The sequence below is a fragment of the Pelobates fuscus genome, chromosome 1 (genome assembly GCF_036172605.1).
Source record: "Pelobates fuscus isolate aPelFus1 chromosome 1, aPelFus1.pri, whole genome shotgun sequence".
NCBI classification, from domain to species: Eukaryota; Metazoa; Chordata; class Amphibia; order Anura; family Pelobatidae; genus Pelobates; species Pelobates fuscus.
Window position 1 is genome coordinate 342,052,383 of NC_086317.1, and position 25,125 is coordinate 342,077,507.

General features: G+C 41.2%; 1 protein-coding gene across 2 annotated transcripts in view; it reads right to left on the reverse strand.

Moving 5' to 3' along the window:
- Window positions 1-25,125, reverse strand: part of GPC6 (glypican 6) — a 946,336-nt gene that overhangs the window by 565,317 nt on the left and 355,894 nt on the right. For both annotated transcript variants that reach the window (XM_063425801.1, XM_063425799.1), the window contains exon 3: window positions 23,403-23,794. In XM_063425801.1, coding sequence (XP_063281871.1) covers window positions 23,403-23,794 — 392 coding nt within the window. The remainder of the gene's footprint in view (window positions 1-23,402; window positions 23,795-25,125) is intronic.

Consider the following 25,125-nt stretch of genomic DNA (forward strand, 5'->3'; position numbering starts at 1 on the left):
CAGCATTTGAGGTTAACTGTTTAGCATTGATGGATCACATCAGAACCTTCTTGCACCAAACGAGATATGTGGCACAAGTGTAAGATGATCTGTTACTCTACTGACATCATCAGAAGACGATGCCAGACCAGTTTTACTGATATTCCTATCATTAGAACCTGCCAGGAGTTTCAAACAGAAGCTCTACGGCCTTAATTTCTGGTCCATCATGTGAAATACTATGCATGTCCGTTATTAAGGATCTCCCTTCATGAAGCAATTTATTTAGTCACAATGATAAGCTAACAATTGTATTTTATATATTTCTCTTTATTGGCTTTTTTTTTTTTTTTTTTACAAATACAATAAAAGACAACAAAAAAGAGAAAAAAGTAAAAATTGTATAAACTTCATGATAACGTACATGTACAGATACATTGGTAAATGTAGTTATATAATCAACAAACAACACATGGATTTCAAGATCAGAGGCAACATGGGGTTACTTCAGGGAGATCATGCCAAACTAATCTTATTGATTTTTTTGATTGGGTAACTAAAATAATAGATCAGGGTGGTGCAGTAGACATTGCTTACCTAGATTTCAGTAGGGCTTTTGACATTGTTGCACATAGAAGGCTTATCAATAAACTGCAATCTTTTAGTTTGGATTCCAATATTGTTGAATGTGTAAGGCAGTGGCAACAGAGGGTTGTAGTCAATGGAGTATATTCGAAGCAAGGGCTTGTCACCACTGGGGTACCTCAGGGATCTGTACTTGGACCCATTCTCTTTAATATTTTTATTAGTGATATTGCAGAAGGTCTTGATGGTAAGGTATGTCTTTTTGCTGATTATACTAGGATATGTAACAGGGTTGATGTTCCAGGAGGGATAAGCCAAATGGCAAATGATTTAGGTAAACTAGGAAAATGGTCAGAGTTGTGGCAATTGACATTTAATGTGGATAAGTGCAAGATAATGCATCTTGGAGGTAAAAACCCAAGGGCAGAGTACAGAATATTTGATAGAGTCCTAACCTCAACATCTGAGGAAAGGGATTTAGGGGTGATTATTTCTGATGACTTCAAGGTAGGCAGACAATGTAATAGAGCAGCAGAAAATGCTAGCAGAATGCTTGGTTGTATAGGGAGAGGTATTAACAGTAGAAAGAGGGAAGTGCTCATGCCATTATACAGAACACTGGTGAGACCTCACTTGGAGTATTGTACGCAGTACTGGAGACCGTATCTTCAGAAGGATATTGATACCTTAGAGAGAGTTCAGAGAAGGGCTACTAAACTGGTTCATGAATTGCAGGATAAAACTTACCAGGAAAGGTTAAAGGATCTTAACATGTATAGCTTGGAGGCAAGACGAGACAGGGGGGAAGGGGGTGGGATATGATAGAAACATTTAAATACATAAAGCAAATCATCACAGAAAAGGAGGAGACTATATTTAAAAGAAGAAAAACTACCACAACAAGAGGACATAGTATTAAATTAGAGGGATAAAGGTTTTAAAAATAATATCAGGAAGTATTACTTTACTGAGAGGGTAGTGGATGCATGGAATAGCCTTCCAGCTGAAGTGGTAGAGGTTAACACAGTCAAGGAGTTTAAGCATGAGTGGGATAGGCATAAGGCTATCCTAATTATAAGATAAGGCCAGGGAGTAATGAAAGTATTTAGAAAATTGGGCAGACTAGATGGACCGAATGGTTCTTATCTGGCATCACATTCTATGATGCTATGTTTCTATGTAATAAATAAACATATAGATAAATCCTCCTGATCCTTTCCTTCTTTCTCTTAAAGGACCACTATAGTGCCAAGAAAATAAACTTTTTTCCTGGCACTATAGGGTCTTTAGGTCCCTCCACCCTCAGGGTTCCACTCCCACTGGGCTGAAGGGGGCTGAAGGGGTTAAACTCTTACCCTGCCGAGGGAGCCCGGCACTGGGGAACTCTCTTCCCTATTCCAACATCAGCTCTGAATGTGTATGTGTGTCAAGAACCAAACACACAATCAGTCTAGAGATGTCACAAATAGTTCGCTGGCGAATAGTTCCTGGCGAACATAGCTTGTTCCCGTTTGCCACGGCGGGCAAACATATGCAATGTTCGGACCGCCCCCTATTCATAATCATTGAGTAAACTTTGACCCTGTACCTCACAGTCAGCAGACGCATTCCAGCCAATCAGCAGCAGACCCTCCCTCCCAGACCCTCCCACCTCCTGGACAGCATCCATTTTAGATTCATTCGGAAGCTGCATTCTTAGTGAGAGGATGGACAGTGTAGCTGCTGCTGATTTAATAGGGAAATAGATAGCTAAGCTAGTGTATTCAGTGTCCACTACAGTCCTGAAGGACTCATCTGATCTCTGCTGTAAGGACAGCACCCCAAAAAGCCCTTTTTAGGGCTAGAACATCAGTCTGCTTTTTTTTTTTTTCTGTGTAATCTAATTGCAGTTGCCTGCCTGCCAGCGTGTGTGTCAGTCTCACAGCGCATACTGTGCCCACTTGCCCAGTGCCACCACTCATATCTGGTGTCACAATAGCTTGCATTTAAAAAAAAAAAAAACTTTGACTGTGAAATAATAGCAGTCAGTTTCCTTCACGCGTGTGCTTTTCAGGGCCTGCCAGGGCACAGTGTCACACCAGTGCAACTCATATCTGGTGTAACAGTAGTGTACATTTAAAAAAAAAAAAAATACAATTTTGACTGTAATAGATTGAGTAGCAATTAGATGTCTGCAAGCGTGTGTGTCAGGCCTACAGAGTCTACTCTGCCAACTTCTGCCAGTGCACAGTGCCACTCATATCTGTTGTCACAGTAGCTTGCACGCATAGTACCACTAATCAAAAAAAAATGACAGGCAGGGGCCATCGTGGCCATGGTGCTGTGATTACCTTTGGCCCTAGAATAATGCCCAGTGTTCAGAGGCCACGTACCCTGAACTCGAAAAGTTCTGAGGACATAGTTGACTGGCTTACACAGGACACCCAATCTTCTACAGCTTCCGCTCGGAACCTTGACGCACCATCCTCCTCCAGCTTAGCTTCGGGCACCTCTCAAGTTACCACTCGCCTGCCTTCCGCCACCACCAACACTAGCACCACAGCCGCTTCACTTGATCTGTCAGAGGAGTTATTTACACATCAGTTGGAAGAAATGAGTGATGTGCAACCATTATTGCCAGAGGATGTAGATAACAGGGATATGTCTCAGTCAGGCAGCATTACACACATGGACGTACGGTGTGATGATGATGTTGTACCCGCTGCTGCTTCCTTTGCTGAGTTGTCAGATACAAGTGAAGCGGTTGATGATGACGATGCATCCGTGGATGTCACGTGGGTGCCCGCTGGAAGAGAAGAAGAACAGGGGGAAGTTCAGATGGGGAGACAGAGAGGAGGAGGAGACGAGTTGGAAGCAGGGGGAGGTCGTTGCAAGGAGCTAGTGGCACAGTCAGACAGCATGCATCGGCACCCGGGGTCAGCCAGACAGGACGCCAATCAACGCATGCTGTTGCCACCACCAGAATGCCGTCATTGCAGAGCTCAGCAGTGTGGCATTTTTTTTGTGTGTCTACCTCTGACAACAGCGATGCCATTTGCAACCTGTGCCAAAAGTCGTGGGAAGTCCAACCTAGGTACAACTGCTTTGCGAAGGCACATGATCGCACATCACAAACACCTATGGGATCAACACATGAGAACAAGCAGGACACAAACTCAAAGCCGCCATCCTCCTCCTGGTCCAGCATCTTCAGCCACGTCAACCACTGCTGTCCTCCTTGCCCCCTCTCAACCATCCGCCACTCCGTCTCTCGCCTTGAGCAGTTCCTGCTCATCTGCCCACAGTCAGGTGTCTTTCAAGGACATGTTTGAGCGTAAGAAGCCAATGTCACAAAGTCACGCCCTTGCCCGGCTTCTGACAGCTGGCTTGTCTGAACTCTAAGCCCGCCAGCTTTTAGCATACAAGCTGGTGGAGTCTGAGGCATTCCAAAAATTTGTAGCTATTGGGACACCGCAGTGGAAGGTACCCAGACGAAATTTCTTTGCACAAAAGGCAATCCCCAACCTGTACTCGATTGTGCAAAAGGAAGTAATGGCATGTCTGGCACACAGTGTTGGGGCAAGGGTCCATCTGACCACTGATACCTGGTCTGCAAAGCATTGTCAGGGCAGGTATATCACCTACACTGTGCATTGGGTAAACCTGCTGACGGCTGCCAAGCATGGAATGCGTGGCTCTGCAGAGGAGTTGGTGACACCACCACGACTTGCAGGCAGGCCTGCTGCCACCTCCTCTACTCCTCCTACTCCATCCTCTTCCATAACCTCCTCGGCTGAGTCCTCTTCTGCTGCTGCATCTTGCTCCACATCAACGGCACCCCCCCAGCTCCCCAGGTACTATCCCACATTCCAGATACGGCAGTGTCACGCTGTCTTGGGGTTGACTTGCCTGAAAGCAGAGAGTCACACCGGACCAGCACTCCTGTCCGCCCTGAACGCACAGGTGGATCAGTGGCTGACTCCGCACCAACTGGAGATCGGCAAAGTGGTTTGTGACAACAGAAGAAAATTTTTGGCAGCATTGAATTTGGGCAAGTTGACACATGTTCTGTGCATGGCACATGTGTGTAATCTGATCGTACAATGCTTTGTGCATAAGTACCCAGGCTTACAGGACGTCCTGAAGCAAGCAAGGAAGGTGTGTGGCCATTTCAGGCGTTCCTACACGGCCATGGCGCACTTTTCAGATATCCAGCGGCAAAACAACATGCCAGTGAGGCGCTTGATTTGCGACAGCCCGGCACATTGGAATTCAACACTCCTAATGTTCGACCGCCTGCTCCAACAAGAAAAAGCCGTTAACGACTATTTGTATGACCGGGGTGCTAGGACAGCCTCTGCGGAGCTGGGAATTTTTTTGCCACGTTACTGGACGCTCATGCGCAATGCCTGTAGGCTCATGCGTCCTTTTGAGGAGGTGAAAAACCTAGTCAGTCGCACCGAAGGCACCATCAGCGACATCATACCATTTGTTTTCTTCCTCGAGCGTGCCCTGCGAAGAGTGCTGGATCAGGCCGTAGATGAGCGTGAAGAGGAAGAGGAAGAGTTGTGGTCACCATAACCACCAGAAACAGCCTTATCAGCATCGCTTGATGGACCTGCGGCAACGCTGGAAGAGGATTGCGAGGAAGAGGAGTCAGAGGAGGAATGTGGCTTTGAGGAGGAGGAGGAAGACCAACCACAACAGGCATCCCAGGGTGCTCGTTGTCACCTATCTGGTACCCATGGTGTTGTACGTGGCTGGGGGGAAGAACATACCTTCAGTGAGATCACTGAGGATGAGGAACGGGACGTGAGTAGCTCGGCATCCAACCTTGTGCACATGGGGTCTTTCATGCTGTCATGCCTGTTGAGGGACCCTTGTATAAAAAGGCTGAAGGAGAACGGCCTGTACTGGGTGTCCACGCTACTAGACCCCTGGTGTAAGCAGAAAGTGCCTGAAATGTTACCGAATTACTGCAAGTCGGAAAGGATGCAGCAGTTGCAAAATAAATTAAAAAGTATGCTTTACACAGCGTATAAGGGTGATGTCACAGCACAACGGGAATCTAGCAGGGGAAGAGGTGAAAGTAATCCTCCTCCTCCCACGACCACGCCGGCAAGGACAGGACGCTTTAAAGACGTGTTGTTGATGGAAGACATGCAGAGCTTTTTAAGTCCTACGCATTGCCACAGCCCTTTGGGGTCCACCCTCAGAGAGCGACTCGACCGACAGGTAGCAGACTACCTCGCCTTAACTGCAGATATCGACACTCTGAGGATCGATGAACCCCTTGACTACTGGGTGTGCAGGCTTGACCTGTGGCCTGAGCTATCCCAATTTGCGATAGAACTTCTGGCCTGCCCCGCTTCAAGTGTCCTGTCAGAAAGGACCTTCAGTGCAGCAGGAGGTATTGTCACTGAGAAGAGAAGTCGCCTAGGTCAAAAAAAGTCTAGATTACCTCCCCTTTATTAAGATGAATGAGGTATGGATCCTGAAAGGACTGACAGTGGGCGATACATTCGACTAAAAAAGGCCTGATGAGGGGGACGTAACAGGGATTAAACTGATAAGAATAGTACTACTTAACACACCACTCCTATCTGGTGGCACATTAGATTGCACGCGATGCACCATTGCTGGTATGTTTTGGAGATCTCTGGAGTTTTAAGGGTTTTCTGTGTATAATTCTCGCAGGGAAGGAAATTCCGAGTTTGGTTTAGATCACAAACCATTTTAACCAGATCGTGTCGTATAATACTTTAGTCGATACATCTCTATTAAAAAAAAATATTTCTCTGAGGCTGCCTGGAACTTAATTTGGGTTTTAATCTCAGGCCATGATGGAACATTTTGTGTTTTCCAATATCTAGCTAGACATATCTTAAAGACCAATATGCTATGTTTATATGCTATGTTTATATGCTATGTTTATCTGTAACTGAAAAGTCTAAATGCAAGAGAATAGTCTGAGATGTTATTGAATAGGGAAAATCTAGTATATTTATCATAATTTCTGTATCTATCTAGGTATGAGCACTCCTACCAAAAATCACTAGAGTTTATTTGGAATTTAGCTATACAAGTGGGGATAAGCTAAGAATTAGTTAGATTTAATAATGTATATTAAGAGCACAGTTCAATATACTTGGCATTAATGGTTTACTTTTGGTTATGTATCTGCACTTGGATAATGATACAGAATTGTTAGTTATTTGACCTATATAGCAAATAGAACGATTTGGCTGAATATGTCCATATCCAGCTAATTTTTCTACCTCAACTTGGTTGCCCACTAAAATCAAAGTATTCGAGTACCTTTTTAACCGGGCATTATTTTCATTTTTTTACCGATACCCTGGTTTAGCTCTTTTATAGTGAAAGTCAGGATTGTCACATATTTTATTTTCACTTTTTAAAGAAAATATTAGTGTTGTAAGTTTTTCTAACAAACAGGGGGGGGGGAAAGGAAAACAAGAAAAAGAAAGGCAACAAAGAAGGAAATACAGCAACATGAAATAAAAGGAAAAAAATCTGAATACAGGATCCTTAAAATATAAGAAAGGTTGTTTGAAAAATATTTTTCAAATATCAAATATATAATATATTAATATATTATTAATATATTAATTAATATTAATTGCAGAGTTTGATATGTAAATGAGCTTAGCATCTTTAAAATCATCAAAACATGGCAAAGCAACTACCAATCCTCATACAGAAGGTATTCACTGGAGATAAGGTACACAAAAAGCTCACAGCCTGAACAGCTTTACAAAATCTAGTCTCTTTATACTATGAGAAATACAATCCCCTGTTATGCTGAGAAAATATGAAGAAATAGGAATAATGTAAAGTAAAAGACTTCATATCAGCATTTATGAAGCATTCTACTCCCATGATGGCCAAACATTTGAAGAAAAAAAAAAAAAGGTAGCAGTTTACTTTTGTTTTATATCACAAACAATATTTGCTCGCTAAGCAGCCCCAGAGGTCAAAGTGATCGGTTCATGGCTAGTATGACTATAGATTCAGTGGACACATGGGATAAGAAAAGCATGCCTTTAGCATTACTTCATCCTTAAAAGCTCGAACAATAATAATACGAGATAGAAAAAGGAAATAATCTGAAATAATCAGCAAATAAAATCAATAAACTAAGTACTCATGGAAGTTATTTTCAGTAACAGATTTTACTTCAAATTAAATGTATTACAGTAATTGAACAATATTAGGCATTAGCAAACCATGATTTAAATTTGTGAATACACCAGGCAGTTAAAATCCTTACAGGAATGAAAGATAAACAAAGGCTTCAAGCTAATTTTAAGTTTATTAGTAGAGTTGAGCGAACCCGAAATGTAATGTTTGGATTCGTACCGAACATTACGATTTTTTGACCCAGAACCCGAACCCGCACTTTTCAGTAACAGTTCGCGTTCGAGTTCGGTGTTTGGCGATTTAATGGCGCTTTTTGAAAAGCTGCAGGGCAGCCAATCAACAAGCGTTTGACCTGTGTGCCCTTAGAAGCCATCACAGCCATACCTACTAATGGCATGGCTGTGATTGGCTAGTGCAGCGTGTGACCCAGCCTCTATATAAGCTGGAGTCATGTAGCGCCGCACGTCACATGAGCTCTTAGTGTAGGGAGAGGATGCTGCAGCTGTGAGGGACAGATTAGGAAAGAATTCTGTTGTTGAATCTGTAAACTACAGCGATTATTTTTGTGGGTGCTATACTACATTTTTGTACCCTGCCCTGAGCCCAGTGCCACAGAGAAATAAGCAATCAGTCTGTTTGTTAGGTGGGCGGCCGTGGCCATTTTTGCAAGTGCAGTGCACTTGCAACTGCATGTGTGCCAGGCACATTACTTTAATCCTGTTCTGGTAGCTCAGTGGGCAACATCTAGGCATTTTTAAATACTGCTGTGACATTGCAGTTTGACAAATTCACATTTCTTTGGTGCTAAAAGTAAATTTAGGGGCGTGCACTTCATATCTGAGAGTGAAATAGAAACGTCACATACTGTGGTTACATCACAGTTTGACCAATTGTAACAGACACCAGTGGACTTGTGTAACAATTTACCAGGAGTTGGATCCCAGTTGCAGGAGATGGCACAGGAAGGAGGCAAAAACCAAAAGCGAAGTACAGATTAAGGGGAAATCCAAAGGCAGGGTCAGACGAGAAGCAAAAGTGAGGGCTGACAGCGGAGTAACGAAGTCGGTAAAGCAGGCAGAGGTCAGAGTCCAGGAAATCAGTCAGAAGCAAAGCAGAGATCCGTCAGGAAACACCAAACAGGCAAAAATGACCCGATGCTAGGTTTCAGGCAGGGCTGGCTTTTACAGCCTGCTGATTAGATGCAGCTGACCCTAATTGGAAAAGGGCTGCAGGTGCGTCAGCACTGCTTAATCCAGGGCAAGGGGTTCAGGAAGCAGAAAAATGCAATCAGAAACTGAAGCCCCCTTGTGGACAGCACGGCAGAGAACCTGACTGGGATGCTGGAGCTGTGTGTTCAAACCCAGCCAGGTTTCTTCAAGGGGCAGCCACGCCTTGCTGTCAGCAGGGCTCGGGCTGTGCCGTGACACCAATTCACATTTTTTTGGTGATAAAAAGTACATTTGCGGCCTGCGGTGCATTTCTTGCAGTCCAATAAAACCGTTAAATACTACGGTTACATTGTTGGTTTTAAAAAAATCACATTTTTTTGTGCTAAATGGTGCATTTCTTGCAGTCCAATAAAACCGTTAAATACTACTGTTATATTGTTGTTTGACTAATTCACATTTTTTGAGACAGTGAAGTAACTGTATTAATTACGCCTGTCACACTGTTGTGTGACCTCTAGAAATTTTTTTTCTTTAGGACACTGGCACTGCCTTACTGTCAGTGAACTTAATTGTTGACTATTGGCAGTTACATTGTCGCCTGACATAAGCCATCTATTAGTTTGGTGAGTGAAAGCAAAGAATGAGGAGAGTGTCAAATAAGGGACGTGGCCCTGGTCGTGGTGCTGCTGGTGTTGGTGGAGCTCCTGTTGCAGGGAGAGGACGTGGTTGATCTGTGCCAGCTACAAGCACAAGTGAAACACCTTTCTCAGGTTTGAGTAGGCGACAGAACCTTCAGTGTTATTTGGTAGGCCCGAATGCCGCTCTACGAATGGTGAGGCCAGAACAAGTACAGGCGATAGTAGATTGAGTGGCTGACAGGGCCTCCAGTTCCTTCACATTGTCTCCCACCCGGTCCCCTGCTGAAAGCTCAGAGTTGGCACCAACAGCCCATGGCCATCTGTCTTTCACCTCACCCCCTTGCAAATCAGCCAAGCAGTCTGAGCCACAAGTCATGCAGCAGTCTCTTATACTTTTTGATGACTCTGCTGGCGGGGTTTCCGTGGCCCATCCACCTAGCCCTGCCCCATTAGTGGAAGAGATTGAGTGCACTGATGCACAACCACTTATGTTTCAGGATGTGGACATGCGAGGATCATCACAAGTCTCTGATAATGACGAAACACAGGTGCCAACTGCTGTGGCTTTCTGCAGTGTGCAGACCGTCAAGGAGGGCAGGGTTGAGGAGTGGGTGGAAGATGATGTGGAGGATGATGAGGTCCTAGACCCCACATGGAATCAAGGTCATGCGAGTGACGTGTCCAGTTTGGAGGAAGAGGCAGTGGTCACACAGAGGCACCAGCATAGCATAAGAGGGAGCAGGGGGCAAAGGCGGAGCGGCCGTCCCCTAGACAGTACGCCTGCTATGCTACTGCCCACCGCACCCAGGGACCGAGTACACAAAAACCAGCTCCAAGGAGTTCCCTGGCGTGGCAATTCTTCACACAATGTGCTGACAACAAGACACGAGTGGTTTGCATGCTGTGCAATGAGAACCTGAAGCGAGGCATAAATGTTCTAATCCTGAGCACAGCCTGCATGACCAGGCATCTACATGCAAAGCACAAGCTGCAGTGGAGTAAGCACCTCAAAAACCAAGAAAGGTCTAGGGCTCCTCCTGCTTCCTCTTCTGCTGCGGTCTCTGCCTCTTCCTCCACCTCTGGAGTGACAGTGGCACCTGCCACCCCGCAAACAGAGGATGTGGCAGCAACACCACCACATCCACCACCATCCCCAAGCATCCCTACACTGTCCCATTGAAGCGTTCAGCTGTCCATCTCCCAAACACTGGAGAGAAAGAGGAAGCACCCCCCTACCCACCTGTGATCCCTGGTCCTGAATGCCAGCATTTCAAAATTCCTGGCCTTTGAAATGCTGTCATTCCATCTGGTGGGTGGAGACGGACAATTTTAAAAACCTGATAGCGGTGGCTGTCCCACAGTACGTGGTTCCCAGCCGCCACTTCTTTTCCAGGCGAGTCATCCCTTCCCCGAACAACCAATTGGCGGACAAAATCAGGTGTGTACTGTGCAACGCCATCTGTGGCAAGGTCCATATAACCACTGATACATGGACCAGTAAGCACGGGCAGGGACGCTTTATCTCCCCCAACTGCCCACTGGGAAAATGTAGTGGTGGCTGGGCCTGAGGCGGATAGCAGTTTGGCGCATGTCCTTCTGCCACCGAGGATTGCAGGGCATTTCTCTTTGCCTCCTGTTGCCTCCTCCTACTCCGCTTCCTCCTCCTCTACCACCTCCTTATCCGGTCAGCATAACACCTTCACCATCAACTTCAGCACAGCCAGGGGGAAACGACAGCAGGCTGTTTTAAAACTCATATGTTTGGGGGGAAAAATCCACACCCACCGCACAAGAGCTGTGGACAGGCATGGAACAACAGACCAATGAGTGGTTGTTGCGACTGAGCCTCAAGCCCGGCCTGGTGGTGTGCCATAATGGGCGAAATCTCGTAGCAGCTCTGGGCCTAGCCGGTTTGACGCACATCCCTTGCCTCGCGCATGTGCTGAATTTGGTGGTGCAGAAATTCCTGAAAAACTACCTAGATATATCAGAGCTGCTGCAGAAAGTGCAGCCCATCTGTGTGTGCTTTCGGTGTTCTCACCCTGCTGCTGCTCACCTGTCTGCACTGCAGCGTGACTTCGGCCTTCCTGCTCACCGCCTCATATGCGACGTGCCCACAAGGGGGAACTCCACCTTGCACATGCTGGAGAGACTTTGCAAGCAGCAGCAGGCGATAGTGGAGTTTCAGCTGCAGCACGCACAGGTCAGTCGCTCTGCAGAACAGCACCCCATCACCACCAATGAGTGGGCCTCCATGCGAGACCTGTGTGCCATGTTGCGCTTTTTCGAGTACTTCACCAACATGGCCAGTGCAGATGACGCTGTTCTCAGCCTTACTATCCTGCTTCTATGTCTCCTTGAAAAAACGCTTCGGGCGATGATGGAAGAGGATGTGGCACAGGAGGAAGAGGTGGAGGAAGAGGGGTAATTTGCACGGTTATCAGGCCAGTCATTCACAAGTGGCTCGGAGGGTGGGTTCTTGCACCAGCATAGGCCAGGTACACAATTGTCCAGCCAGGGCACAGTTCTGGAGGATGAGGAGGAGGATGAGGAGGAGGAGGAGGAGGAACCGTGTTCACAGCAGGGTGGCACCCAACACAGCTCATGGGCATCACTGGAGCCTGGCTGGGGGGATACGGAGGACACAGACGATACACCTCCCACAGAGGACAGCTTGTCCTTGCCTCTGGTTAGCCTGGCACACATGAGCGACTACATGCTGCAGTGCCTGCGCAACGACTGCCGAGTTGCCAACATTCTAACTTGTGCTGATTACTGGGTGGCCACCCTGCTGGATCCCCGTTACAAGGACAACGTGCCATCCTTAATTCCCTCACGTGAGCGTGATCGAAAAATGCGCGACTACAAGCGCACGCTGGTAGACGCGCTGCTGAGGACATTCCCAACTGACACCGGGGGCTCAGTGAAAACACAAGGCAAAGGCAGAGGAGGAGGAAGAGGTCGCCAATGCACCTCAGAAGGCAGGATTAGCATGGCCAAAATGTGGAAAAGCTTTGTCAGCACGCCACAACAACTAGCACCATATGGAACATGGTGGAACAGTACGTGTGCACAAGCCTACACGTACTGACTGATGGGTCTGCCCCATTCAACTTCTGGGTCTCCAAATTGGGCACATGGCCTGAGCTTGCCCTTTATGCCTTGGAGGTGCTGGCCTGCCCTGCTGCCAGCGTATTGTCTGAACGTGTGTTTAGCATGGCAGGGGGCATTATCACAGACAAGCGCAGCTGCCTTTTCAAAGCCAATGTGGACAAGCTCACATTTATTAGAATGAACTAAGCATGGATCCCACCAGACTGTACCTTGTGCAGAATAGACATTTATACCGGCCTCAACCAGCCATTGTTATACTCAAGTGCACTTATTCTTTGTTTTCTTTTTTTATATGTCCCAATATTTTGGGGGCTACCCCAATAAAAAAAAACAACAGTGTTGGCTACCTCCTCCTCCTCCACTGCCACTTCCACCTACACCGCCACGGTCACCGCTTCCTCAACCTCCTACTCCACATCCACCTCCTCCTCCTAGTTCAAGATTATTATTTTAAATTTTTATGTATTTTATGTTATTTTAAGTTAGCCCTTTCAGGACTTTTTTAGAGCCATTTTAGTGCCCAAAAGTTCGGGTTCGGAGTCAAGCTCGGGTCAGGTTTAAGTCCCGAACTCAAACTTTTTGCCGAAGTTCGGCCGAACTCGAACATCCAGGTGTCCGCTCATGCCTATTTATTAGCAATCATAGTGTACAGACTCTAAAAACAAACTAATTTATAAACATAATTAAAAAACACTAAAGTCACCCAGACCATTTCATCTCAATAATTATAAGCACTATAATTCTACAAATAAGTATGAAAGGAGCACAAGACAAGCTCCTAGACACTACGGGGCCCCTATTTGGCTGACAACGCCTTTACTAGAGCAGATGTATTTGATGCAAACAATAGGAGCACTTGGGCTCATAACATGCCTGAATGTATCCACTCTGTTTATGCCTTTTGGGCAATGCTAACCTTACTCTCTCTTTGGAGAGGTGTAAAGCATTGATAATAAGGTGGCAGACCTTGGTTCTAAGGAACTAGGCCCTCAAGCTCAAGGCATGCTTTTCGGTGATCTGTTCATCAAGGAGCTACAAAAGCATGTGCATATCTTCATGTCCCTTTATGTTCCGGTAAAAATCCCTCTCCCCTATATAATCACAGCTAACTCATTCCTCAGTTATACTGTGCTTCCCTGGTTTATCTACATCTGTGATTCCTGTTACCTTCTGATCTGACCTCTGTTTGCCTGTTAATCGTTCCTAAACCTACGCTGCCTGCCCCTGACCTTGGCTTCCCTTGACTACGAGTTTGCTTAATCCCTATTGGTACTTCACTTTTCAGATTTTTTACTGCTCCCTGGGCTCCTCCTGTCAAAACCATAACATGTTACTACATTGAACCCCAGCAACAATGGGGTGTATTTATCAAAGTGTGATGACACTTTGATGTCTAATTTTTTGGGGAAATTGTATTAAATATTTCAGATGTTTTAATCTGTTGGTTTTTTTGGACCCTAATCTTTTCTTTTGTTTTTAAATATATACCATTTTTATTTTAGTGATGCAATTTCTAAAATCATGAACCTACTAACTCATCTGTATTCAGGCTTCAAAATAAAAAAAAGTTGTATAAAGTGGCTGTAGATGTATTCAATAAAAATCAATTTCACCTGGTAGTCTGTTGTCAACGTTGATGCAACATGTTAGCCCACAAGGGCAATTTTACGTGTGGCAGGAGGAAATGGCTGTGTTTCTCTGATTCCTGTGTGTCTAATTCATTTACTTCATTTCACTTTGACCGTAACTATTCCACTAAGAATTACACTGAATTCTCTTGCCAATTTGTGATTTATTTATTTATTTAACATGCAAGGAATGCCAGAAGGAATACGAATGTCAATTAGAATTGGAGAACATTTATGCAGTATAACAATTCAGAGGCAAGAACCCCAGTGGACAAACATTTTCCATCATATGATAAAGACAGCACCGTGTTTATTTTCCAGTCAATAGAGCACATTTGAATGCCAAGAACAGGTGGTGACAGCAACAAAATACACGTTCAAGAAAAAGCAATTCTAGATTTCTAATCCCATTATGTAATTAGTATGGGTAGTTTGAAACACATACACAGCGCTCTCAAAGTACTAGCTCACTGGCCACTATGACCGTGTGGGAATGAAAAGGTATTCCTGGGTATTTCTCTATAATTTCCAGACTACATAAATACACGTAAACACACACACACACACACTATATATATATATATATATATATATATATATATATATATATATATATATATATATATTAAATTATCTGTACATTATGTTAATGGACAGGAGTGGTTCTAGAATTCCATATTGCATGGATAATGCTGGGATCGGGACATATATATACCAGCTTAGATCTTGCAGTAAAGACCTTACTCCATACACCACCATAGCAACAAAAAAAAAGCAGGTGATAATCTGCGCACAAAAACAAAATTTAAACACTCTTTAGGTATTGCTTTTTTATACAAGATTTTTGTTGATTTACCGCTGCCATGCACCATATATTATAGACAGTACCTAGACCCTTTTCTTTATACTCCACCTTAGCACTACAATAGGGATTACATTAACCCCTTTACTTCACCATCCCTAATCATATACCCGTACAATACACTATCATTAAACATTAATCCCTATACTAGACTCTCACTTAATATTAATATTATTCTCTATAGCACACTAACATTAACCCCTATATGACAATAACATCAACACATACAGTACCCTAACAAAATATCTCACATATGAGTACTACTCAACTATCTAACCCTAAATTGAAAATATAATGTAGCATAAAATAATACATAACAATGATACATATAGTAGGGGAACATTATGTTATATTATTAGCATTTTCTTAAAATATGTGACAAGAGGTAGAAGTCAACTTTCTATCCTTTTAAACAACTTTCACAACAAAGTGACCTTTCATTTTCCCTAATCTATAATGTGAATTTTACCTAAACATAAAAATGGTCTTTTCACTAGAAACTATGAATCTTCCCAACATTATACAATGTAAATGATTCAACATGGTATTTTTTTAAAATAAAAATGCAATTTCATCTTGTAAGATATTTTCAATAAAAAATATAAATTCTATATATAATAGTCAATAACAGGGTGTCACACGCTCTGATGGATGATTTATTTTGTATATGTGTATAGATATTACACTGCAGCACCATGAAAGGAATGGAGATGATGACCTTAAAATATAGACATATTATAGCATGATCCTATAGGCATATCAAAAAAATCTGTATCATGTTTTAATGTTACTTTTTTAAAACAATAATATATTAATTAGATCAAACATGTTGAGATCTAATTTTATAGCATGATAGGAGGCTATATATTTGCTTATCTTCCTTTATTAGCTCCAAAAAGCAGAAAAGAAAAACATAGAAAACAAGTAACCAAACAGAACAAAGGAATCTTTATATAAGGAGAGGAGACATTAAACACCTCCTATTTGGGATTATGCACATGTTTGCCAATCCGCTTTCCATTGTTGTAGCTGCCTTTTCCCTTAATTTTTGCGCTTTGGGAGCAGTTTGGGCACCACGTCCAGCCCTATTGAGCTAGGTCCTGGATTTCACCACGTCCAGCCCTATTGAGCTAGATCTTGGATTTATGCTCTTGCAGTATTTACGCAAAGAAACCCATAGTTGCAGGCGAGCAAGATTCTCTATGGGTAAGTCATCTGAGATATACCAGTAGCTTATCATACTGCAGGACGTATTTTTAATTTTCCCACAAGTGGGAAGAGATTTCAACAGATACGTGGATCCATCAAGCAGTTTGTGGTTAAAGTACAGAATTTATCACTGTTACGCAACAAAAATTCCCACCTCGCCCAATCCATTGGTCAAAGGAAGATGCTCATCTCATCAACAAGGAAATGTCCAATCTGTGACAGAAGGGAACTATTCGACCAGCAAAACAGTTTGTTGGAAGTTCTTCAGCAACATTTTTATCATCAAAAAGAAAATCAAAGAATATCTATTGGTGATAAATTTAAGGGACCTCAATGCTTATGTGGTATGCAATCATTTCAAAATGAAAGGTATATATTTACTCAAGGATCTACTACAACCTGCAGATTGGTATATTATCTAGACATCAAGAATAACTTTTCAGTTCCAGTTCACCCAATCACTCAGTTACATAGTTGCATAGCTGAAAAGAGACTTGCGTCCATCAAGTTCAGCCTTCCTCACATTTGTTTTTTGCTGTTGATCCAAAAGAAGGCAAAAAAAAAACAGTTTGAAGCACTTGCAACAAACTAGGAAAAAAAACAATCCTTCTTCACCCCAGAATAGCAGTCAGATTAATCCTTGGATCAAGCAGCTATTACCCTACATTGAAAAATTATATCCTTGAATATTCTGTTTTTGCAAGTATGAATCTAGTTGCTGTTTGAACATCTGTATGGACTCTGATAAAACCACTTCTTCAGGCAGATAATTCCACATCCTTATTGTTCTTACAGTAAAAAAAACCTTTTCATTGCCTTAGACAAAATCTTATTTCTTTCAGTCTAAATGCATGACCTTGTGCCCTATGTAAAGTCCGATTTGTGAATAGATTTCCACATAATGGTTTGTATTGGACCCAAATATATTTGTATAATGTTATCATATCCCCTCTCAGGCATATGAGGTTTAAATTTAACCTTTCTTCATAGCTGATATGTTCCATTCATTTGATTAATTTTGTAGCCCACCTCTTCACTTTTTCTAGTGCCATAATATCCTTCTTTAGAACAGGTGCCCAAAATTGCACAGCATATTCAATATGTGGTCTTACCAGTGATTTATAAACAGGCAAAATGATATTCTCACCCCGAGAATGAATGCCCTTTTTCATGCATGACAATACCTTACTGACCCTAGTCACTGCTGATTGACATTGCACATTGTTGCACAGTTTGTTGTCTATAACAATTCCCAAGTCCTTTTCGTGTGTTATCCCTAATTTGCTTCCATTAAGGGTATACGTTGCTTGTGAATTCTTTATGCCGAAGTGCATAACTTTGCATTTTTCAACTTTAAATTTTACCTGCCATTTGAGTGCCCAGTCCCCCAGCCTATCTAAATTCCTCTGCCACAAGGTAATATCTTGCTCACATTGTATTACTTTACAGAGTTTTGTGTCATCTCCAAACACTGAAACATGACTTTCAATATTTTTTTCAAGATCATCTATACATATGTTAAATAGAAGGGGTCCCAGAACAGAACCCTGAGGGACACCACTTGCCACCTCAGCGTTTCAAATGTTTCTGATGGTGAGGTCTTCCTTCGCAAATCATGTGCCTGCCCTTTGGCCTCAGTTTGGCACCACATTTTTATTTACAAAAATACTCAAACTCATAGTGACGTATCTCCAAGTGCAATCAATTACAGATATACAGGACCTAAGAAGGGATTCCATTACTCTTGGTCTTCTGGCAAGTATTGTGGGACTTCACTCATCATCCATGCAAGCATTTTTCCAGGTCTGCTTCACTACGGAGCAATTTAGTGCCTAAAATACACTTATTTCTGTGGCATCCCATATTACAGTCAGGTAATGTAAATGACAGATGAAGTGAGGACTGAGCTGTGCTGGTGGCTATACATTATGCAAGCCTGGAATGGTTGGGCTATATTTGGCCTGCAACCATATATTATTCTGGAATTGGACGCTATCCTTTGGGGTTGGGGAGCAGCCAATGCAGAAGTCTACACCGAGGGCACATGGTCAACAGATAAAACACATCAATTGGCTGAAACTTCTGGAAAGCTCTATTGCCTTTCACAGTTTGGTGAAAGCACACATTAATTGCTGCATTGTACTCAGAATAGACAGCATTTTGGCCATCTTTGCGAAAGGGGGTAAAAAAAAAAAATCTTGCACCAGGAATTATATGACCAATTCACTTACTAGTTTGGGTACCATAAATCAGACATCCTTAGGGCTTGGTTAGAATACCATGCTTAATAAATAACCTTTGGATGTAGTAGATCCTGCAAGCATCAGTAACATTTGAATTAATACTTAGATAGTTAGGTCTGTTGATTGTCCAGTTGCTACAAACAGGCTAAAGAAGTTTGCTTTTTAAAACATAAAATGCATTATATTATGGTTGCACATACAATGGTTTGGTTATCTTCATAAATGTCCATTGTATGCACAAACTATATCCACATGGCTCCAAACCAAAGGTCTTTTCAAGTGTGGCCACTGTAAGGCCTGTAACTTTATTTTACCTTCCAAAACGGTACACAACAGAAGAACATCAAAAGACATAGTGGTTAATTATTTTATTAACTGCAGTTCCACTAATGTTATTTACCTTATAACATGTGAATGCGGTTTACAGTACATTGTCAAAAGGTATCAACAACTACGTTGACGGATTCTACAACATATTAATTCCATCACGAATCCACATATGGATACACCCATTGCCAAACATGAACGACTAAATCATGCCTCTAAATCCACTGCACTAAAGTTTCAGGTGATCAAAAAAAAAATGTCAGAATCATCGAAAGGGAGATATCAATATCTCCTTACTAAAGGCTGAGTCCCGTTGGATCTACTCATTCCAAACATTATACCCCAAAGGACTAAATGAGGAGTTTAATTTTACTCCGTTCATTCACTCATGAAGGTATATGACTGACCCCTCTCTTTTTGACATTTTGGCTATACATTTTTATGACCTAGTATTTCTGTATACTTTAACAATATACAGAAGTACTATACAATTTAAATGTGAAGTTGCAGTTTAGCTATTATAGGTCTAAGTTATGACCTACTGGAAATAATATATATTATATATAAAAAATTCATGTAATTATTTAGACACGATCCATGATAATTACCACTCATCATATATATGGATTGACATTGAATTTGATTTCTTTCTTTTTATTATTATTGTTAAAATTTACTAGGACTTTAATAAACCACTATGACAAAATAGTTGGAGTTTCGATAGAAGAGAACATGTTTGCACTCTCAATTAACAAAATAAGGAAAGGAGCAACATATTAGACACAATATTGTTGCCAAATAACCATTAACCACCTTCATACTATATTTCTTTTTCCTATATTAAAAATATCACATGTGGTTTTGGGCATTGGAACACTAGGGGTTTGTACATTAACGTTATTTCCATTCCCCCTGTTCTCCTTTCCGTTTATGTTTATGACTGTATTATCTATGATTGCACTGTCTGTCCAGCTGATTTATATTACATTATATTACATTATCCTAATATCTTATATTAATCTTTATATTTGTGTATGTATATTACCTATCCTCTTTCACAGTATTCCGAGCTACCTAGGGTTAACTGCGAAAGAGGCTAGGCTCCACTCCCTCTCTCACTCTGGCAAGATTAACAGCCAATCCTGAGAGAGGGCGGGATATTTAAATGATGGTTAAATCCGTACTCAGTTCCCTTGGAAGAGCCGACTTTCGGCGAAACGCGCGTCGGGACTAGATTAGTGGAGGGTGGAGGAGTCAGACAGGGACGATGCTGCAGCTGTGATTTCTCAATACCTATACAGCCACCCTCTTTAGTTTATTTTATCTTCAATTTATTTTGACTTTATTTGGATGGAAGTTTAGACGTTTAGGTAGCAATTTCTATCTTACGCCAGACTTTTTCTGTTTAGTACTGAGGAGTTGGGAATATATTGTCATTACGGTGATACTGGGTTACAGGAGTGGGGTGGTAACTCTGGGCTATTCTGCACAGATCACGATTTAACCCCTTAATTCCCTAATCACCTGTGCCACTATTTGATTAATATGGCACTTTCTGGCTAATATTCCTACCACCTTTCCTTTCTCCTTTTACTATTTATTTCTGTCCATATAGCGATTGTGCTCATCTTTTTGCTTTTAAATTGATTATTAAAAGTTATATTTTATCTAATATGGATTGCTACAATTGTACCAGTAACCTGTAGGTGTACTATCTAGATTTAGTGTATCCTCCAGGTGTACTTGCACTCCTTCTTTCTTTAGTTGGCACGCAATAAAGATCCCCATTTCCTTGTCCATCGCAACTGTGGTAGAGTCATTAAGATTCTTTTGTAACACTGACCTCTCACAACCACCTACTGAGTTATAAGCTCTATTTATTAATACTGTACGTGGACACAATTTGGTCTTTTCACTTATCCAATTACTGTACATTGAGCTGCATACAGCAATTTTCTAAAACTCAATTTTATTCTACTAAAGTGACAAGCCATAATTGATTCATCTTAAACCAATTAACCTTGGCAGATTTCAGAATCTAGAGTACTTAAATGAACCTGGAAATTATTTTAGAAAAAAATAGTCTTGGATGCCAAAAAAACATCATTGCAAAGAATAAGTATTAATGCTCCATTTTATTCCCATTTGTCTTCATATAAAATTGCACAGTGGACTTAATGCTTCAGCATTCTTGAGATATTTAATAAAAAATACCCTTTTTCTTTCCATTAATTTAAGCTTCAATGTCCATGGAAAATTGGGGTGATTTAGACTTTAAAAATAATATATTTTGCAATACACAATAACTAAATACCGAATATACTTTGTATGCAGAAAGTGCACAAGATATGCTTTCAACATCTACTGTAGGTGAATCTAAACAAAGAATCTATAAAAATCTAATTATAAATGAATTATTTTATGCCTCATTGTGCTCCTTACATGTTCTGTTCAGAACACTGTTTAAAATATACCCCACTTCAAAAGATATCATGAAAAAATAACATGTATATTTCCCCTTTTTTTCTTTAAAAATGTTGTATAAATCCTAGCTCCATCATTATTATGCCCAATCCCTACACCTAATAAGCTAAATACATTGCAGAATAAGTACAATAACCATTAAGCACATTCCTGAAAGTAATAAAACAAGAGAGCTGTGAATGTTTTTTTTTTTTTATGTTAGTGAGCAGTATATGTCAATCCACACATACATGCACAAGCAAATGAGAAAACAGTGGGGATATTTATTAAAGTGTTCAAAACTGATCTTTAAAGTGACTATTTTCTTTTTAGTAAATTCTGCCAGTTTTCACAATTATTTCAGTTTCAGAAGACCATCAAGCTTAGAGTGGTGGGTAAAGAGAAGTGAAGCATAAAACCTTTTTCTGATGGAAAAAGTGTCAAAAAGTTAATAAATCCAAAAATCTAGAAAATGGTGTGCTCAGAAGTTGCATACCCTGGTAGAAATTGTGAAATGTTAGCATTGATTTTGAAAATACAACTGATCATGCAATAAAAATGTTTTATTGAAGGATAATAATCATATGAAGCCATTATTATCACATAGTTGTTTGGCTCCTTTAAAAATGGTGTTAGGGCCTCCTCCCATTGTCACTTAGGGCCCCCACCCGCCACTCATGGGTGGGGGCTTAGGGGGACACTATGTCCCCCGTTTAGTTGAGTAGCCCCCACAAGGGTGGGGGCTTGAGGGGGACACTAGTTAATAGATGCCCACCATGTGGGCATTTTTTGGAAGAGGGGGGGCTTTTTTTTCTACAACAGTAAGGATCCTTAAGCTATTCACTGTTTAGTAGACATGCCCATACTCACATATTGAGTAGGGGCAGTCTCCCTCATTTACTAAGTAAATTTTACTTAGCATTAGTAAAGTTGGCTGAAAGATCAATTTTTGTCTTTCAGCCTTTCGGTAGATAGCTCCCTAATACCGGGGGAATTAGGGAGCTATCTACTAAGCAGCTGCAAGGAGCCATTCAAATGAAATTACGAACCGATCTAAAAGTAGAAAGTTTCGTCCTAACAAAAAATGGACAAACTGTTCTCATTCTGTTAGAACATAATTCGGTAGTTCCGTCGGCATCCTGTCTAAATGACAGGTCGTGCAGGAATAGTGAAAGGAGGCATCGCAAGATCATGGAGGAAAGGGGAAGTATTGTGGGAAAATGTATTTGACCCACAGGAAGCAGGTCAAAGCTGGTCAAGTGTAGGAAAAATACATATGACAAAGTAGTCCCTACTTTGTCTTATGTTTAAAAGAAAACAAGATCAAAAAATGAGAAGACACTTGCAGTGAGGACTTCCTGAATATAACAAGCGGCAAGGTATACTTCCCTCACATACACAATATGATAGAGCTGTGCAGAAAGTCAGGAAAGTAGTCCACGAGAGATTTATTGGAGAAGAAGATCTACAACGTTTCATATCATATACGAGCCTGTATCAAGCTTGAGCACAGTCTTTTCTTCTGCTGCAACTGTTACACATTGGACATTGTATTAAAACTTTACCTGCTTTCTGACCAGTATGACAATGCATCAGTCTCGAAACAAGTAGATCCAGAATTTACACCTGGAACTAGAGAAATCATGCACCAACTGCTGAAAACTTTTTGAAAGTTATGCTATAAGGTCAATTTCAAATTCTGCTTTAAGAGGTAATGGAGCCTACTATGTACATGATGAAATGAGTGACCCTTAACCCCTATATGCTTTTTTTTCTTCTTTTTTACATTTTAATGTGGCCACAGGCAAACAAGTGCTGGACAGCCACCACTTGTTTCCATTCACTTTGCCAAGGAGTTTTGGTTCATCTGGAACACCATATGGGCAAAATTCTATTCATCCGAACTAAACTTTTCTAGGCAAATCAATCTTTTGTGCCATGCACAAATCTTTTGTTTAACATGAAAAAAAGAGCTACAAATGTCACTTTAGGAGGTATCATTTTCAAAATAATGGTAACATTGTAAAAAAAAGTTTAATAATTACCTTTGACACTCTGTTTGCCACATCTCGACCCACTGTTAAACCCTGGACAAATGTCCGTGCTGCAATGAAGGCTTTCATGACTTGAATTTTAAGTTTTCTAGGTACATCTCCAAAAGGCTTCAGCTGATCAATGTATTTGCCTACACATTCAAGGTAGTCTTCAGAGAAATGATAGTGAGGATTTATAATCTGAAACATGCGTTCCAGCAGACGTGCTGAAAAATCATTTAATATGTCTTCCAGATTGATGTTACCTCCTGTATAGTAACGCTTGAGTTCAATAAATAAATCCTGGAACACTTCAGAGTTATGCATGTACAGCATTCCGTATGTCCTCACAAACATGCTATTTAGAGACTTCTCTGCATTTCCAAGGAGCTCTCTAAAAAATTCTAGATAAAACAGAAGAAATTGTAAAATTACATATAGACAGTAAATCCATGTCAAAATAATTTACTTAATAGCCAAAGTGGTGATTGATATTGGTAACTTTCTATTATTATGTCACTTAGTGCAGTGTTCCAATCAATAAGTACTGAGTTCTATGATCAGTTCAGAGTATCTTGATGATTTTTGAAATTGTTGGAAGAGAGAGGTACAAGTCTATGCAATTTTATAAACCTAAACTTTATCAATTTAAATAAACATTCATTTTGCTTTTACATAATTATAACAACCTACAAAGTATTGTACACTCTCATCAGTTATGGTATGTTTTAACAGTTTAGCAATTTGTAGTAGTATAATGAGTTTTACTTTGATTATTCTTTATCGTGCAGCCTCATCCATGAGCAGACTGTTATACTTATATAACTTACTGTTTTATATATTTCTCTCAAGCTGTCATCAACAGTGTAACATAAGAGAATTTGTTCCACCTTACACAAATCTTAGTTTAACAAAATTCTCTGATTCACCACCGAAACACACATTGCAATATATAAAATATAAACAATGAAGTCAAGCTTCCCCAAACTGCGGCCCTCCAGATGTTGCTGAACTACAACTCCCATGATTCTCAGCCTATCAATATTATTCATAGAATCATGGGAGTTGTAGTTCAGCAACATCTGGGGGGCCAGAGTTTGGGGAAGCCTGAATTAAATTATAATACATTAATTTACCAGGAAGCCAATATCACTGGGTAGGGACTAAAACCCATAATTTAACATACGATGGGCATCACCTGGGCCCTAGTATTTTGGGGATAACCCTGTATGGGGATTCGATATATGCTGAAGGAGACTGTGCATCTCCTGGGTTCACTGCATATAGTGTGAAGGATGAATTAGAATCAACTTGTTATACCATTCCCAGTAATATTGGGGTCCTGGAAGACACATTTAAAAAATGTATATATGTATTTGTAGAAACAGCTGGCTTTGTGTGTGCCCTGGTCAAATCTATCCATAGGATGTATAAGATGTTCTTCTTGTGATTTTGTATATTTCAACTAGACAGAGGGAAAGTTTCAATTTAGGAATAAAGCAGCAGCTGGTATTATGTTACAAGGATTAGACACGGTAGCTACAAAATCTTATAAAAAGCACATATTGTAGAGATAGTAGAGTAGTAATTACTACATATAACTTTTCTTGGTTGAAAAATCTTGAAAGCAAAAAGACCACAACCACATAAGAGTGATATGGTTGTTATGGTGCCAGGAGTGCCATGGTGCTGTCCATTGTACGTAGTCAAAATTTTGATTGGTTTGACTTCTTAC